The sequence below is a fragment of the Strigops habroptila genome, chromosome 10, assembly GCF_004027225.2.
Source record: "Strigops habroptila isolate Jane chromosome 10, bStrHab1.2.pri, whole genome shotgun sequence".
Taxonomy (NCBI): domain Eukaryota; kingdom Metazoa; phylum Chordata; class Aves; order Psittaciformes; family Psittacidae; genus Strigops; species Strigops habroptila.
Window position 1 is genome coordinate 19,519,847 of NC_046359.1, and position 18,748 is coordinate 19,538,594.

At 41.0% G+C, this 18,748-nt stretch overlaps 1 protein-coding gene across 1 annotated transcript in view; it reads right to left on the reverse strand.

Moving 5' to 3' along the window:
- The window catches only part of ADSS2 (adenylosuccinate synthase 2), a 35,258-nt gene extending 21,570 nt beyond the window's left edge, over window positions 1–13,688 (reverse strand). The window contains 2 exon segments of the mRNA XM_030499209.1: window positions 13,405–13,428; window positions 13,431–13,688. Coding sequence (XP_030355069.1) covers window positions 13,405–13,428; window positions 13,431–13,574 — 168 coding nt within the window. The 5' untranslated portion in view covers window positions 13,575–13,688.
- Between the last annotated feature and the right edge of the window lie 5,060 nt (window positions 13,689–18,748).

Genomic DNA, 18,748 nt, shown 5'->3' on the forward strand with positions numbered 1-18,748 from the left:
GCAGTATGCAGACTTGGACTCTTTAATCATGAGAACATAGCTGCTGGGTTTTGGTGGTGTCAAGACTTCTCCCTTGTGCTGCTGAGTGATGCCAAGGTGTGTTGATTCCATGCTCACTAATAAATACCCCATGGCCAACAGAATAAAAATTGGCACCTACCTTTTAAACCTTGAATTACAAGCACAGCACAGCTCCTACTTCATCTAGAAGCAAGCCAGTTATACATACTTCTGCATGTTTACTGGGAGCAGTTATACTTCAAGGGATTTTGCTAGAGACTGAAGTAGAAAACTTGACATCATGTGTGATGAACTATCATCTGAATGCACTTTTAGGCCACGCTAATACCCCAAGGTTTCCCAATGCTTGTTTTCAGACTCAAATTTCAATCTCAGAATTTAGTTGTTTATAATACTATAATGCCTATGACATGAAAAGATGCTGTTGATAGCAGCTGTCAGGTAGAACGTCAAGACAGCCCCATCCTGCTTAGGATGTCATTCTGTCAAAATGTGTAATTTTGAAAAATATTTTTAATTTCAAACCATATTTTAGGAGAGCATTAAACCAACAGCATTTCATGCATTCAGTTTTCAAAATTCTGCTATTGATTTACAGGTAAAGCCTGCCCTAACCACAGAAGTGCAAGTGTATAGTTACACCATTGAGAATCGTAATACCTTAAAAGAATGGTTCACACTGTACTCTTAGGGTGAACTAGCAGTAAAGTGTACACATGTTGTGTGCTCAGACATTGCACAACACAGGTTTGATAAACAATTCTAATTATAGAAACATGAACTTGGAGTTCTAGTGGTGGCGGGGTGAAGGGGTAGGTTGTAGTTGTTGTTAGGTTATAGGATTTGAGTCTGGTTTGGATTTTTTTTTTCCTCCTCCAGAAACTGGTAACGCCAACGTCTTTATACTGTAGGCAACTATTGCCTCTGGGCATAATTCAACATATAAACTGATGAAGTCACTCCTGGCTTCAGTGCTTTCCATCCGGATTTCTCACTCCTCCTCCCTCATCACACTGTACCAAAATGGGGACCAGTTAGGTCATTCAAGCTAACACTCCTTTGATTCAATTGTTTAAACATTATCAATGGAGAACTAACTGTGGAATTTATTTTCACTATTAAACAAAGTTCATGTTCAAATGATCTTCAATACTTTGTATAAAGCTTTGCCGGAGGGAAATTAAGATACACAAGTAATTTCTTGAGGCTGGCAACACTCCCCAATTAACTAAATATAGCCTACCATATCTCAGTAACCTCCTTCGTACCCAAACTACAGGCTCTCTCCCAGCCACATGAAAAATGAAATGCCTACCTTAGGCCAGCACAGACAGAGTGGCCAAGTGCATGGCAAGACCAAAAGATGCTTTTCCTCAGCCTGGAATACACTACTTGGATGTAGCAAGAGGGTGGAGGAGTTAAAAAAAAAAAAAAAAAAAAAAAAAAAAAGAAAAAATTAACACACACACACAAACTCTGACACTATTTTCTTTAAGTGCTTCCTAAAATCATTTTTTTGATTTTTTTTCACTGCTGCACTCTCAATGTTACAGTATCAGCTACAGTATCACAAACCCTTAGATCTGCCAGAACAGAAGAATCAAAATTTTGAACCTAAATGAGACTGTCTCTCTTAAAAGTAACTTAAGAACCTTTTTCCACTCTCCTTCCCAGATCTCTCGTCTCTGCCAGTTTGAACAGCTACTAAGAAAAAAAATTGTAATTTTAAAACTAATGATAATAATTAAAAAAAACCCCGACAACATAGAACCATAACATGGTTTGGGTTGGAAGGAACCTTAAAGCTCCTCCGGTCCCAACCCCCTGCCATGGGCAGGGACACCCTCCACTGGACCAAGTTGCTCAAAGCCCCATCCAACCTGGCCTCATCACCCTCACAGTAAATCATAATACCCTAAACATTTATCACTTAATTCTGATTTTTATCCTAACCACAACTGTGTATATAGTTGTGTATATAGTGAAATATAGTATTTTCTTAAACACATATTTACCACAGAGGAGATAAAGTGTTTTCTGCACACATAAGAATACCACTGTGCACATCCTCCAAGACACACAGCAGAATCTTTACACAAGGTGAGCTTCTCATTTCAATAGACACAATCTAGAATACCCCATCATTTTTTATTTCACGTCTTCTCATCCTGCAAGTCATGCCAAAAGGTATCTGCTAGTTACGTGAAAATTTTCTTAGCACAGCATTATCCCTGAAACATACCAAGGACACAAAGTCAGACAACAAACACAACAGAAAACCAAAGGCTGCATGCATCCCCTAGCATTCCAATACTGTGAACTGGAAGTATATTGTTGGAAAGTATCAGGAAATAAAAATCAGTTCTTATTAACATTACACCAGAGACTAAGCATTTAATAAATTTAATAGGCATAATGTTTAACTTTTGCTAATTTGACACTGCGATATCTCTCTAGATTAGGTTATTACTAGGCTATTTAGGTTAAAATGTAAATTATCTTCTTCCTTAAGTTCCTTAAGTTTTGGTTTTTTGTTTGGGTTTTTTTTTTCCCCCCCTTAGGTTTTCTTTAAATTAGAAAACAGCCTCTGGACTTGAGCTCATTTTGTCACAGAAAACTGAGTATATAGGAAAAATGCTACACATGCCTTCCTAGAGAACAGAACATAAACCAGAGTCTCCATCTAGCAACAAAGCAGCTACCCAAAACTAAGTCCAACAGGAACCAGTAACAACTTCCCTATCAAGAGGCTAACACAGGCTTACTACTCTGAAGTCCCAAGCATACTCTGCTTAGATACAGCACCATTTATTTGTTCATGTCTCTCAAGGCACAACATTGCTGTTTTAGCATACTCTGAGTTTTCCAAAGTTGGATTTTCAGAAATCATCAGTCTTCTTAGCACCATATTTTGAGGTAGATTTAAAAAAGTTAAAAGCATTCAGTTTGTTTGTTCTTTCTCTTTTCCTTGCACTATTTTTTCTCCTCTTATCTTTCAACCCAATATTTGGAACAGCTCTTTCTCCTCTCCCTCAGGATTCTTTGGTGACCAAAGGATCCGCCCTTTCAGCAGCCCAGAGCTTTACCAAATTACAATGTTAAATTGTCTCACTAATTGAATTTCTCCAACTTTTCAACTGCCACGAACATGAGCTTCGTAATACAAAGTAATACAAATACATTGCCATCCTTCCTTAACTTTTGATTTTGCTTTGTAGTCAATACCTTGTCCCGTTGTTGTTGCTCAAGACTTTGAAACAACACACCAAAGTTAGGGTGGTTGGTTTCACGGTTTGACCCAGTCTCCAGTTTTCAGGTTTCCAGTTGCTGTCTACACTGCTGCCAGCAATGCTGAAGGAGTAACTGCCATCAGATGACACTGAACATTTGTGCTGATAACAGGGTAAAACACGAGCTGGCCCAAACTGAAAGGAGAGCCAAAACCATCTATTTTTTTCCCCAGTACCATGAGTTCGAACAATTCAGGGAATCATGAAGTTGGGCATCTTAAAAATCATTAATCATAGCCTTGATGCAAAACCAAACCAAAACACCTTCAGCCATGAAGGTTTCCTGGTACTCTTTTTTTAAAGAGTTGTTGGTTTGGATTTTGAGGGGTTGTTTGGTTATTGGTTTACTGCGGTTTGATTTCTTTTTAAACTTCTGTACATATTGAGCTCAAAAGGGTGCCACACCTATGCTGTGTGTCCCAACATAGGAAGGACATGGACCTGCTGGAGCTAGGCCAGAGGGCCACGAAGATAATCAGAAGCTGGAGCACCTCTCCTATGAAAACAGGCTGAAAAAGCTGCGCTTGTTCAGCCCGGAGAAGAGAAGGCTCACGGGAGACCTTAGAGCAGCTCCCCATGCCTAAAGGGGGCACACAAGAGAGCTGGAGAGGGACTTTTTACACAGGCAGGTAGGGATAGGACAAGGGGGAATGGTTTTAAACTGAAAGAGGAGAGAGGTAAATTAGACATTAGGAAAAAATTCTTTACTATGAGGGTGCTGAGGCCCTGGCACAGGTCACCCAGAGAAGTTGTGGCTGTCCCATCCCTGGCAGTGTTCAAGGCCAGGCTAGATGGGGCTTTGAGCAACCTGGTCTAGTAGAAGGTGTCCCTGCTCATGGCAGGGGGTTGGAACTAGATGATCTTTAAGGTCCCTTCCAATCCAAACCATTCTATGATTCCTGTATATGGATTTAGTTTAGGAACTTTTTACTTTGATGCTCTGATGGATGAACAATTAAAAATCCTGTTAAGACGCAGTAGCCTTTTTAACCCTTTCATGATCCTGAGAAGATTAGATTATACTAATTTTTTGGAGTATTTTCAGTAATTAAGTGGACTAGTGAAATAAGATCAGGCACAAGATCATTACTTATCTAATATTTTAAGCAAAATCTGCTGCTGTAAGATGACTAAATGCATAAGCTTTTTAAAAAGGCATTATTCCAATTTTACTGGTGTGGTCTACTTAAACCACTTCCTTGAAAAAGCATATGATCCCTGAGCACTAGCTGGTAATCTTGAAATATCCAAGCTATGCAATATGTTGAACAGTTAAGTCTACAGGACCTGACGGAAAGGGGCATACTAATATGCAAATTATCACACAAGTACGATCAGAATGACAGCAATCCTGATAAGAAAACCTGCTTTCTAGAAGCCTCATTCCAAAAAACATTACCTATGGAAATACCAGGTTTGAAATATCCCTCTTAGAGAGGTAAACTGCTCACAGATATAATTTTTTAAAAAGCAAACAAACAAAACAAAGAAAAAGGGTTTTTTTCTTCAGCTTGCTAAAGATTAGGTAGCCTAAAAATCCTTCTCAGTGTAAGCACCACACCCAAGAATCTGCATCCATATATTCAAGTTAGATAGGTTGGTCAGTACTACACACAAAACAAGATACTATTCTAAAACATACCTATCCTGGCAAATGTGAACAGAATCAGTTACATGTACACAGAGGGTACATAAGATAGCAAAGGCGGCTGCAAGTATTGCTCATCTGGAGGCCATTTGATAAACATTCTTAGGAAACACCCTTTTGCAATAGTTTTGGATGCCTGAAAATACCAATTTCGAAGGAAAAAGTCATTATCTGCTAGTTGACATTTTAGTGGAAACAAGTTTGAAATTTCAATAAATCGAACAAGTGATTCCTGCTAGCCAAAACCCACTGTGAAAGCACTGGAAAGCAATACTCCCACAAACCATACACTCGTGCATATGACACAAACATACCAGCTGCCACAATATTGTACCATTCATTGTCCGGAGACTATCACTGGAAAATATACTGAAGACTAATCAACAGTATCAGAGGACTACATTTTAAACATACTGACTGAACAGCATTTCTAATAACACATCAATACCGATTCTAAGGTAATTGTTTCAGCACTTCCCCTTTCTAAGCAAAATGGCTTATTTTCTCTTGCATTCTATAGCTTTTAAATATCTTAGCTGCCAGCTAAAGCATTTTGCATAAAGAACTAAACAGAACTAGCAGCAATATTAATGCAAGTACCTGACTAAAGTTTCTTTTTTGTAGCTCTGAAGACTAAAATGCTTTTTAGAAGTGTAACTCTCACAAAGGTATACTCTGCAGCCAAACTGGTAAACTCAAAAGAATGTATCAACAACCTCAAAGCAAGACAACTCTTCTCACTTTGAACCTTCCCATAGCACAAGAGCTCTTTTAACTTGTTACGTTCTGTCCATGCAGAACAGCTTTCAAATCATGTATAAAGCACGGAGAAGGAGCATTTGTAAGATTTATCAGCAATTTTTCTTCTGGAATTGCACTGCTCTACTAGTCAAAAGCCTCCAGGGAGCACGCACGTATTGAGCTGATTCACTGGACAAATAAGAACCCATCTTTTTTGGACTTATGGCAGAGACTTGATAATTTCATAAAGTTAATTTGACGTAATAGTAATGACTTATGCCTGTCTTCAGAAAGTCCAATTGATGACTACTTCACCAACCTTCAATATTAATGTTTACCAAGGACAAAAAATAATCAAAGTAGGAGTTACAAGTCCCAGTATGTTTTATACCCACTGCTTGCTAAGTTTAGAGCTGATCAGAAGCTAAGAGAAGCCAACAATTAAGGAAACATGGAATCTCATTTTCCAAAAAGACTCTGAAAATGATATATAGCCATACTCAAATGCTTATAGAGAAATTCCGAACCAGACCTTTTCCCTCTGGTGAGATTCCTCAGAAAAGTTCCATGCTCCTGGGTTTGCAGCCAGTCCCACTGATTTACCTGAAAAGTATGCAAAGGACTTGACTGTTTGTCCTCCCAGTTTAAGGGGGAAGGATCTGCAGTTCTTCCATCTTCCTGGCACATGGGACCCTTCCAGGAAAAATGTACTCACTTAATACATGCATCGTTCACTAGAAGACCCTCACTCTTAATCTTAAATTCAATCTAGCTTCAAACTTCAGTTCTCTCCCTTCCTTTTTTTTTTTTTTTTTTTTTTAAAAAGGTGCAAACAGTCTCATATGAAACATTAACGTACCAACTTGGATAATCAGCAAAACAAAAAAAGCAAGCAGGGTTGCTTGTCCATAAGCTGAAAGCAAAAATACTCCTCCTTGTAAAAAACAAACCAAAACAACCCATACATTTCCTGCTTTTTAAAAACTCTGTGAAAAGCATTGAAGAGCAAAAGCAGATATGTGTCACGTGTGCTAGCCAACGAAGCGTGCACGTAAGTAGAAGGCACATGCAGATACACAAGTAGAACGTGCAAGTAAGAAATCACTGCAGGAACAGATAAAAAAGTACAATGCATTTGAAACCAAGATGGAGGAACAACAGCATACCTTTCTCCATTTTAGATCTATGTAAGTTGAAAATACACATTTTATTTTCAGATCCTATCTTCATTAGCCAAAGGTAGACTAGACATTAGTATAAGAACCAGAACAGTTAAATCTGTTTTGAATACATCAAGACAAGACAGCAGTTCAAACCCTGATGGTGAGCCTACAGCAGTACTCTCGTAACTGCTAAGGTCTACAACTTGACCTAACAGGGGAAAAAAGATTGATTAAAAAGGCAGACTGAACTTACTATGGCTCTCTATACTGGTACTCAATACAAAGGTATTTAAAGCGGCTCTGAAATACTGACATATATATTTAAGAGAACTATCTACCCAAAAAGTCTACAATGACAATCCCTGCCTTTTCTTATGACATGATCAAGATGTCTATTTCAAAAATATGATGCCTTAGGGTAAATAGAGCAAAGAAGTCTTTCAGGTTGCTTCCTTCAGAATAGAAATTAGTTGTCTAGTTTAAAGAGATGTTATCTCATGCTACATTGAGGAAGAAGCCATATTCTCCTTTCAACTCTCCCCATCAGATGTGTGTGTACATAATTTTTTCTACAGTTTACTTTTATTGCTACCACATTCCAGCATTCCTTTTTAGCTCAGGGCAACCACTGTTGTTTCTGAGCTAGCTACAGAAATGACTGCCAAGTTGGGCAAGAAGCAACTCAGTGTTGCTTTGGCATCATATGGTTGTATACATTTTCATTTAACTCTTAGATGAAAAGTCAAAAATACATCAAGAAAGCTGGATACCACCATCACTTACAAGAAACATAAGAAAGGCTCCTTCTTGCCTCAATCGGATTCTGGGAATGCTGAACACACCTTTAAATAGTTGATCAGCCTAATAAAGAGACATACTTGAACCCTTATGATGCACCCTAACTAGACAGAGCCTTGCAATGACTAGGCTATTTGCTTCTCATTTCAATACATATTGCCAAAGATCTATTTTGAACTTCAGATTGCAAACCATCCCCTTTAAAGATGTAAAAAATCAAGGGTTTGATGACTAATTCATTCTCTCACATCCCAGATTTTGTGATTTGTTGCTTTCTCCTCCCTCCACCTGCAATGAATTAGCAGATAATAAACTCTACTGTATAACTTACTCCTGGATTTCAGTATAGACAAAATCCAGCAGCTGGCAACTTTCTTCCTTGACTATCCATTCATGTTTATAAGATCTAAGCCTCGTTCAGAAAGCCATCATGTAACACACTTCATAAAAGTTTCTAAAACTTGGCTAGACTTCAGAAATTTTTGAACGTGTAGTACAAGAATTGTTGCATCCGAACAAGATCAAAAGTGTGGCTTGAGACAGAACATAACAGAATAACCACATCATGCTTTACACATTCACCTGTTTTCTCCTAACAAATAAAAGAAAACGTTAGTTTTACTTAAGACTATTAATCTCAAAAAAACACACCACATTTCTCTATACTGACAGAACTTCCCCTAAGGAGCTCCTAATGAAAGACAATATTCAAACAGACTCTTTACAGCTGGTTTTGGCCTAATTTCACCCGATCTGCAAAACCTCACATTGTTGCGATGCCTACGTATGTTAGGTATGGAACAGGATTCATTATCCAGGTCCAGAATAAAGACCAATCTACCTCTTACAGATGAAAGAGATCAAGTGAGATAGGCAGATAAGGAACAGGAAAAATGCTGAAGGCAGATTGGTCCAGCACTACATTGCTTCAGGCCACAAAACCCCACAGATGTTTGCTACATTTCACAAGAATATTTAAGAAAGGATATTTAAAAAAAAAAAAAAAAAGGGACTTTGCGAATATTTACAGAGAACATCTTACAAATGTGTGAGATAGTACGGCAGAAATAAAATTATATTTGAAATCTTAATAAATCGCTATAGAGTACTGCATGTTAACCAACCAAACATAGTAAGGCTTTGTAGTAAGATTGAAAGAATGGTAAGAAACCAGTAGATCAAGGTGTAATTTGCTCTTCAGCGCTGTTAGGATCTTTTTGTTAATGGTACAAACTTTATGAGCTGGAAAATCAGATTTCAACTGTTCTCCGGTTACAAAAGATCACCTGCCAGTGATGCTATAAAGCAGGTCTACGACTTACTGATGGGGCAGGGCAAAGAACTCATTTTACTGACCCCTCTTTCCTCACCAGAGCACATTGCCGGCATGCTGCCAACCACAACAAGGTCCAAAAGTGCACACAGCACTTTAAAAAAAAATGAGAGCTCTAGCTAGACATCACGTATCGAATGCCTGAGGTGCTAAAAAAGCACCAATAGCTACAGCTACTGATTCTATTATTCCTAATTCTGCATGGCCTGCAAAGGCTCTAGACTAAAACACATTTTCAAATGAGAATATTTACAAAAAGAAAAAAGTGAGCTTGGTGAACGGAAGCTAGGAAAATTCCAGTTTGAAAAAAAAAGTGGCTATATACAGGCTAGTGATATGGAGGTATTAGGCAGCATTGGTCTGATAGGTATCAGCTCATCAATGGTTACTGCTTAACCCCAAGAATCTGCACACTGAAAACTGCCCTATTTGTTGCACCATAATTGGCACATATCAAGTGATCAGCAGTGATGTGACTATACACGCTGTTGTTTGAGGGGAGGAGGAGGAAAAGGGAGTACAAAGGATCCACACGTTGCAATTATCACGCATTAGCAGTTCAGGAGTAAGAATAGTGTGACCCCACCGCAGGCAGTGCAGTAATGGTAGTCACAGGCAGGCCACACTGTAATCAGTCAAGATTCGGTAAGAAGTTGCAATTCTGTTTTGAAGTAGCAACACAATGTACAATAGAACTGAAGAAGCAGGAAAATAGGATTCTTAAGCATAGGGACCGTGGCTTAAAAATAATTTGAAGACTTCAAAATCTTATTCACCTGTGTGACTTACATACTGTGAATAAATCAGCTACCTCCAATAGTAATAACAGGATGTGATGATGAAATGAGTAAATGAAAACAGAATCGTGCAGAGCAGACATTACATTTTTCTTTTCTGTACTGCATACATTGGTAGACTGAGTGGAGGAGGTAGTGTTAATGTAAGAAATACATGGCATATTTTGCTATTGTGTTCATTTTCATAAAACTATCTAAAGTAATTTGCTTGCATTAATTTGCCATTCCCATATCCACTAACAAATGAAACGCTGGTAATCAAATTCCCTAATTCAGTTGCATTCTGCAATGATAGAAGTCCCTTAAGCAGAACTAGAAATGTTCTCCTTTAACTTTCCTTTGCCTGTGGAATTAACAAAAATACAGTGCATACTTCTAAACATGACAGGTTTCATGGCAACTATTCCTGAATCTCAAACCCATTCTTGCTCTGTTTTACTGTCTGGACTATGATTTATGTGACAGCAGGTAAACAGACTTTGCTCTGTAAGCTACTGAAGACCAGATGTAGTTTTAAGTGCAAAAGTCTCATCAATGCATTTGTTTTATCAATAGCATCATTTTACCAGATACCTCCTAGAGGCAAATGAAGACCAATTCAAATTTAATAGTGTAAGAACAAGTACATACTTTGCCTGCCATGTAGATATGTTTGTATTAACTGCATCTGAACCCTCTGTACTAGCAGCATCCTCATAAAACCATCATAGTTGCCAGTACAGCTGCATTAGCAACTACATACATGCAGACCCTGAGTGTATTTTAATTTTAGTTTAGTCTCTTCAAACAGTTGTTTTTGAAACCATAATACTACTTGTCATAAAAGCGAATCTGTCTCCTGAAAATACCATTCTCTTGCTCTGAGCACAAGACTCCTTTCAACAATCTCTAAACCTAAGATAAAACACTTTAGAGGGTGGTACTTAGAAGTAGAGCCAAAATACAACTTATTTCCTGACACACTGCTTCAGCTAAATGTATCTAAGCAAGCACCTCGTTCCAGATGCCACAGCCAGCTAGTCAAACAAGTGACTGAAGTCATTAGCACACTCGCTACCTAGGAGACAACCTTCATGTGCCATACGTTTCGGAGTACGACTTCTCGCAGTGCCTTTACAGGCATTGTACAAGCAAGTGATAGTCAGTTCTCACTTCTGGGACAAGACCACTTTTATGCTGCACAGAACAAGGGACAGTGATACAAAAGCTTCACTAGAGTGTTTCACTACAAATATAACTCAAGTTTACAATCTATCCTGGACCTGCTACAACAACTTCCCAAATCCTCCAAGAAATGGCTATACTAATAAATTTTTCACAAGGACATACTAGAAATGTTTGATCTCATCCACAAACATTCTAGCAACTCCGTGGCATGTTGAACAGAAAGAACCATCTTACAACAAATGAGTATAATGGTGAAGGAAGAATGAGAAGTTCCGATTACAGAAAGCTGGTATTAGCAAGGGGCAGACGAGGCGTGGTACTATTTTTTTTCTGGATTTGTAGCACTACGCAAAGCACAAGGGTCATAGTGTACATAAGCAGTAACACAAACATCAAGAACATGCTTGCACACGTAGCAAGATGATTCAGTCTCAGTACCACTGAAAGAGAGTATACCTATTTCCCCTCTCATTCTGAGAAATTGTTCTTTGTGCTTACCCTGTCCCAGGCTCCTCTTTTCATCAAGGTCCTCTGAGACAAGAAAATTCAGTTTTATTTACTAAAACAGTAGAAACTAAATACAACAAAAAATAGTTTCCGGTCATTTTGGTGAGTTAAATCAACTTACAAAGTGTTCAAGTGCCAGAGTCGGTGCATGGGAGGAGACCCAGCCAGCACAGCCATCACCAACAGGAAAGGGAAGAAAGAAGGAAGAAAAAACTTCCTTCAGCAGGAGCAACAAGCTGTTAGAAATGGCAGAACTGGTCATGAAATTCAAGCCTGAGACCATAGAACAGTTAGGGTTGGAAAGGACCTGAAGATCATCTAGTTCCAACCCCCCTGCCATGGGCAAGGATACCTCGCACTAAACCATGTCACCCAAGACTCCATCCAACCTGGCCTTGAACTAATATAATGATTTTTCCCTTTTCTTGATCCTTCACCCATCTAATTCAAAAGCAGTAACAAAGACACTAAAACTTGTGAGCACAAAAATTCACTGCCTGCCTCTCTCTCTCCACCAAAACTTCTCCTTAGCATTAAACAAACATGCTCACCTAGATGCCCTTCAAGTCTCAGGAACAAAGTTGTAAAGGACAAACTGAGTCACTGTTCTATAACCCACAAAGCCAGGCAACCATGCCACACAGCACATCAGATTTATTACTTAAAAAAGAAAAAAAACAACCAAAAAACCCCTACAAGATACATGGGGAAAAGTAATTCATTTGTGTAAACAGCTATTTAAGAATATGTTTGTTTACTTCAAAATTAAAGGTCTCTGAAGTTCAAGTTTTTGATTTGTCAGCTGCAACTGACTTGGTTTTGAAACCACCAGTTTTATGTGCAGTTCTCATTAGACAAGACAAAGCTTCAGCCTTTGCATTCTTGAGGAAATGGTACGCTCTCCCAAAATATATTTATTGAAAAGCAAATTTAATTTGTGCAGTCAACAAAAGCATAAAATAACGACACTTACATGAAGTCTGCACATGCTGCAGGCATTTTATGCTGCTGTATCTCTTCAAGCAAAAACCGTACACAGGTTTAGTTCATTATGTTCTGCATACATTTACACTACAAATGGTAAGAAAAACCATCTCCTCAGTTCTGTGTTGTTTTAACGTAGGCATTTATGAGGGCTGTGCTTGCAGGCCAGACTCACTTTTTTTGCTCTTCTGCTGGAATAAGGCCTCCATACAGGAAAATTCTAAGAACTCTTAAGAGAAAGACGGGATCTCACCGGCACCACAGTGACCTGGGAGCAAGGGCAGGCGACTCTTTCAAAAGAGTTTTATGTGAACACGACTAACTCGCTGCGGACACCCCCTTCACGTGCATCCTGTGCTAACTGCTGGTTTTGTGCGGGGCCAGCGCTGCCCCTCGGGGGGGGGGGGGATGGCGGCGAGCACGCTCCCGGGCGGTGCGGCTTAGGCCACGCCGCCGCCGGGGAGGGCTCCCGGCCCCGCAGCGCCCGCTCCCACCAGCGATGCTGCGGGAACCGCCGAGCGCGGCCCCTTCCTGGCGCCCCCAGACAAAGAGCGCGGCGGCGGCGGCGGCGGCGGGCCTGAGGGGGGGGCGCGACCCCAAGCGCGTTCCTCCTGCGGGAGGCCAGCTCTCGGCGGCGAGGAGGGCGCCTTCCTCCTCTTCCTCCTCGCCCGCCACCTCCGGCGCCGGGACGGGGACAAAAGGAGGAGCGGGAGCGCTGCAGAGCCCGGTTGCCGGGCTCCCGCCAGGGGCTCCTGCCCGGCCGGGAAGGCTTCACCGGCCCCGCCAACCGCCGCAGCCCGCCCGCTCACCGGGCACCGGCCGCCCGGCCCTGCGCCGAGGCGGGAGCCGGGGCTAGACGGGGACGAGAACGGGTACCCTCGCGGAGCCGGGCGGTGGGGCCGCCCGCCTTAAGGTGACACCCGCGGCCTCCCCCGCGCCCCGGCTGCCTCCTCACCTGGCACCTGCAGACGATGTTCGGCGGTCCTGCGCCAGCAGGTCCACACCTTGCCTTTTGCCTTCGTCGCCCCACTGGGCCCCCAGCACGACGGTCACCTTGTTGCCGGGAGGCGGCGCGGCGCACTCGCCGTTGGGATGGCGGGCGCCGGGGCGCCATGCCTCCGCCATGGCTCACGCTGCCCGCTCCGGCTCCGCTCCAGGCACATGCGGCAGCGCGCGGCGGCTCCGCTCCCCCCGCCTCCTCCTGCCGGCGGGCGGTGGGGCCGCTGCCGCGTCCAGGTGCCGCCGCCTACCGGCCCCGCCAGCGCGGCCTCCCCCGCCGCTCCCCGCCGGGCAGACCCCTGCCCTCAGGCGGAGCCCCGCCCCGCCCGATCTTCCCGCGGGAAACCGGAGCCGCCGCCGCTCCCGGCGGCTTTTTTTTTCCTTCCTCGCCCTCGTGCCGTCTCTCCCGCGCCTCACCCCGGACTACATTACCCAGCGTGCTGCGCGGCATCCCCTGCGCAGGACTCCGCGCAGAGCCGGGACGCGGTGCATGCTGGGGCGCGTAGTTCTTCGGGGCCGCACCTGCAGCGGGACGGCTGCCGGTCGGTTGGGGACCGCGCAGGGGGAGGTGGCGGGGGCGGTTGTGGCTGAGGTGGCGGCTGCGCCTTGTTGGAGGGGGACGGAGGGTGGTCAAACCTGGAAAGGATGTGTTGCAGTGCATCACAGCTCTGGCCTATATGCTAGTTAGTTTTGTTGACAACGGTAAGAATGTAAATTAGTGTTCATAGGACCAGGGGCTGAATGTAGGAGGCCATTTTCTCCAGAGGACACTGAAACATGGCCCCAAGCTTACTCATGAGGAAAAAAAAAATAATGGAAAAAACCCATAGCACAGAAATGGCTTCATCGTGCATACTTGAGGGTTTAGAAGTGGAACTGATGGCTCAGTGGCTGTTTTCATTCCTTCCTGCTTCACAGAATCAACACCCCTGGGGGAAGATTATTTTTTTGCAAAGCAGCTATTAAAAAGACATAAATCCGAATGATGTAATTATTGCTAAGACAGCCATTCAAAAACCTGAGTCACTGAGCAGTCACAATCTGCAGCTGTCTGGCAGGTTGTAGAGTTTGCTTTTGGTTGCTTATTCGCTCCTTCAGGTTTACTTTAACCAAGAATTTGAGGATCTATAAAAGCCACTGGAGCAAAGTTTAACTGTGTCTTGTAAAACTACAGGGATACGTAAGAGAAAATTAAATGCAAAGTTGACAGAACTTTTTTTTTTAACAACTGAAAATACCTAAATCCTGAATGTCTGTGCAGAGATGCTGTGACAGTAGTCAGTTCAGTACAAAGATGTTGAGCAATTGCAAATCATAGGAGACAATTGTGTGTATACACCTCAAAGAGCGAATAGTTCCTTAAAACATTCCATATAGCCCATAGTACTAAATTTGTGTTTGCTTGTGTGTTTAAAAAAAACCCCACAGCTGTGAATTTCTGTGTCACTGCACAGACCTTGTGGGAAGTCAGTAAAAGCGCAACAAGTTGCTGCTGAAGTTGAATTCGATACAGTCTTGCCAACACAATGGCAAACTTTGTTTTAGTGCACTCGCTTCTGAGGCCGTAGATCATCTCGTGACTCCCTAAACAATGGTCTAGATTAATGTTTCAGGATGTGATTTTCCAGTATAGCTGATTCCCATTAAGACCTCACCATTGCCAACACAAATATTCCATTGGATCTCAAAATAAATTTGAGCCTGTCATAGCGTGGTATCAGTGTAATGCCACTTTCCAAAGAGTCCTGGGCACATGAATCCATTGTTCTGCTATTTGTATTTCATGTGGAAGAGTTTAGAGATTTATGTTTGGGAATGTTTTCTTGGTAGGTATAGAACCAGTGAAGAAAACTAGGAACTCTGCACTTCCCGAGAATCTGTAAGTATTTAATGACAGTCAAGCTGTTTAATACTTACTGGTACTGCAAGGTTTAGAATTCTTATTTAATAAGTGGTATTATGGGGCCATCATTCCTCCACCCCCATCTCTTTGCAAACTAGATGGAAGCTTTTGTTCTAATACTATAAAAGATAATAAGACCCTGTACTGACACAATTCACTAATTGTATTTATAGTGTAGTTCTAAAACACGGTAACTCTTGACCAAAGTACAAACACAACTGGAGCCTAATGCCCATTGTCAAGAACAGCCATTTTCTGTAGTATGAGTTTAGAATAAAAATGTGCAGTAACTCCCAATTGCACTTACTTCAGTTCATTTACTATAAGCAAGAAAACCAGCATGCAATGTTGCAGTACTGTCTTTTCCCTCTAACATGTATGGACAATATTAACTCTTTTTTTCTGCCTGGGCAAGCTGAATCTGCTCTGTGAGAGCTCAGGTGGGCGTTCAGAGGTGGCACAAAGTGGCAAGAGCTTATGTTCAAGGAATGAAGGAATGTGACCGCCCTGTCTGGCATTAGCAAGCCAGTATATGGGATTGACTTTGTAAAACTGAACCCATGGGAGAAGTGTACACTTATAAAGTTTAGGTTGTATTGTCTTCCAAATTGTTCAGTGTTATTTACTGGGTATGAAGAACTGAGCCAGTAACATTTATCACAAATTTCAGTCTAATTTGGGTACATTTAAGCTTTTCATATGACTGGATTTCTTGCCTCCCAGTAAATTGCAAAAGACTCAGGAATTTTTAACAGATAAACACTGAACAGAAGCAGTGTGAGATCTGCTTTTCTTTCAGGTGTGTTGAAGAGATGTGAAATTGTTACATCTCTATGTTTTCAATTATTCTGATGAAGTATCCCACATATTCTGATCATGTATTTAAAAAAACCTGACACACAAAGTAGTTTAGAGGAGAATTTTTCTAAGAATTTAAGTAGTTTGGAAAATCAAGGGTGAGCATGAATGAAGGAAAATGCTGTAACAAGCAAGAAGGCCAGTTGGACTATTAGCTAATGCTTAGTATCGCAGATGGGTCACAGATTTCTTTCTCCATATTAATACTTCTTAATTGTGTTGAAGGACCACTGAAAAATGTTAATACTCTTCTGATACTGTTTTTCCTACTGTAACAGTAGTATTTTTGAGTTTCAGGAGAAGTACAGATTGAAGAAATAACCCTTGCCAATGACAATGTCAGGGCAGATGGTCCATGGTACAAGTTTTCTATTAAAATTGGTTCTGCCTGTGCCAACGCTGTAATATTCGGATATTTTACACTGAGGTCTTATCTACATTAGAACAGTGGTTGCAGAAATGTGGTTTGTGGGCCATGGTTAGCTAATCTCAGGTGTCCTGCAGAACTGTGTTATACAATAAAACGTTGAAATTTGTCACTTCCTAATTATTTACAGCATCTTTAGAGCATTTTCCTGTTTAAATCTGATGTTAAGATGTACAGTGGCTCACAAAAAATACTGAGTGTTGATAGTGCCATAGTAAAAAAAAAAGTCTTGAGAATCACTGTGCCAGACACAGTTGGCATCTGTAGCACTTCAAACTCTCCAGAATGCTGTCAGCTTAGCTTAGGAGGAAGAGAAATCATTATACAGTTAGGACATACATAATTTTATTTGAACAGTGTGCTAATGTAATTGATCCCTGCTTCTTGCTTGTTATTACTGTTTTTAAATTAGTTTTTCCAGGTAGAATTTCCCGTAATTATTTTTGTTACATTCATTAATCTTTTTATCATGATAAAACTTAGTTTAAGAACATTATAAAGTAATATTTGTGTATGTTGTCACGACTGATATATTTGCACACACAAGCAAGCGTGTTCACCTCTCTGGTTAGATGCATTTAGAATATGAAGGAACTTCATTTATTCAGTGGGAATTTCCTGATGTATGTACTGCAGAAGATAAAGGGTAAGAACTTTAAAAATCTTAAAAATTACCACAATAGCAAGATTTTTAATTCAATGGGAGAATACTTAAGAAAATATGGGATACTTCTGAAATTTCATTGGCAGTTTACAGAAGTGCGTTTTTTACATGTAAGTGTAAATGAGGTCATGGCTGACAAGACTGGAGATATACAGGAAAATAAAATACTGTCATTAAAAAGTTGTAAAGCTAAATCACAGAATCATAGAATGGTTTGGGGTGGAAGGGACCTTAAAGATCATCTAGTTCCCACCTCCTTGCCATGGGCAGGGACACCTTCCACTACATGAAGGTTGCTCCAAGCCCTGTCCAACCTGGCCTTGGACACTGCCAGGGATGGGGCAGCCGCAACTTCTCTGGGCAACCTGTGCCAGTGTCTCACCACCCTAATAGTAAAGAAATCCTTTGCTAGGAAGTGTAATCTGTAAATTATGACTTTCAAAGACAAGTATTCTATATAATAACGCAAACAAACAAACAAAAAAAAAAGATTCTTAAGATCTGCATATTCCATTCTCTAAAAGAACAGCTAATTGCTGCCTTTACAGAGCAGAAATGAAAGTTTTCTCTATGTATGATATTGTAATTTAAATACTTGCCTATAATATGTTAAATATTAAAATGGATATATATGATACAATTTAGCTTTTATTACAGCATTCCCCCCAGAATTTCATTGCTACTCGTGATTTGAGCAGCAGCTTACCCTCCAAAGCAGATGTATATAAGTTCACTGTTCCTTAGTGTTCCAACATGTTAAGTGTGTACAAAGATACTGTGTTCAGTCTCTGTCTTGGCCTTTCACAGCATCAGCCATTAAAAGTTTAATAGAATGCATATGTGATGGATATTGAGTGAATATTTTTTGCAGGACTTTATAGAGATATAAATTTCTCAGAATATGTCTCTCTGAGTCAGGGAGAATGAAGCACTATGTAAGGGAAACAAACAAAAAAAAATCCTAATGAATATACGAATCCTTTTTGTTGTTTTCATTCATGAAAAGAAGATGCCAAATATCACACAATACTTGACTAGGAAAGATCCTGAATTTGCTGAAAGCCTTTCCTTTTTCCTAGGTCTGGCTTTTGTTTAAAATTGTTCCCTTATCGTTACAAAAGTGTCAGCTCAAAGGAGGGGAGCACAGTAGCCCCAGTTTACATCCGCTTTGTCTGTTTGAAGACAGCACCCTGAGTTCACCATTTCTTGAAAGTGCCACAAAGGCTGGGGGTGAGAGCTACTGCATCAACAAGGATTATATCTGGTTGTTAAATATAGATTAGAATAAAGATTTTTGTCTGTAACCCGTAATATCCAAGTCCTGATAAATCGCAGAATCATAGAATAGTTTGGTTTGGAAGGGACCTTCAAAGGTCATCTAGTCCAACACCCCTGCAATGAGAAGGGACATCTTCAACTAGATCAAGTTGCCCAGAACCACATCCTGC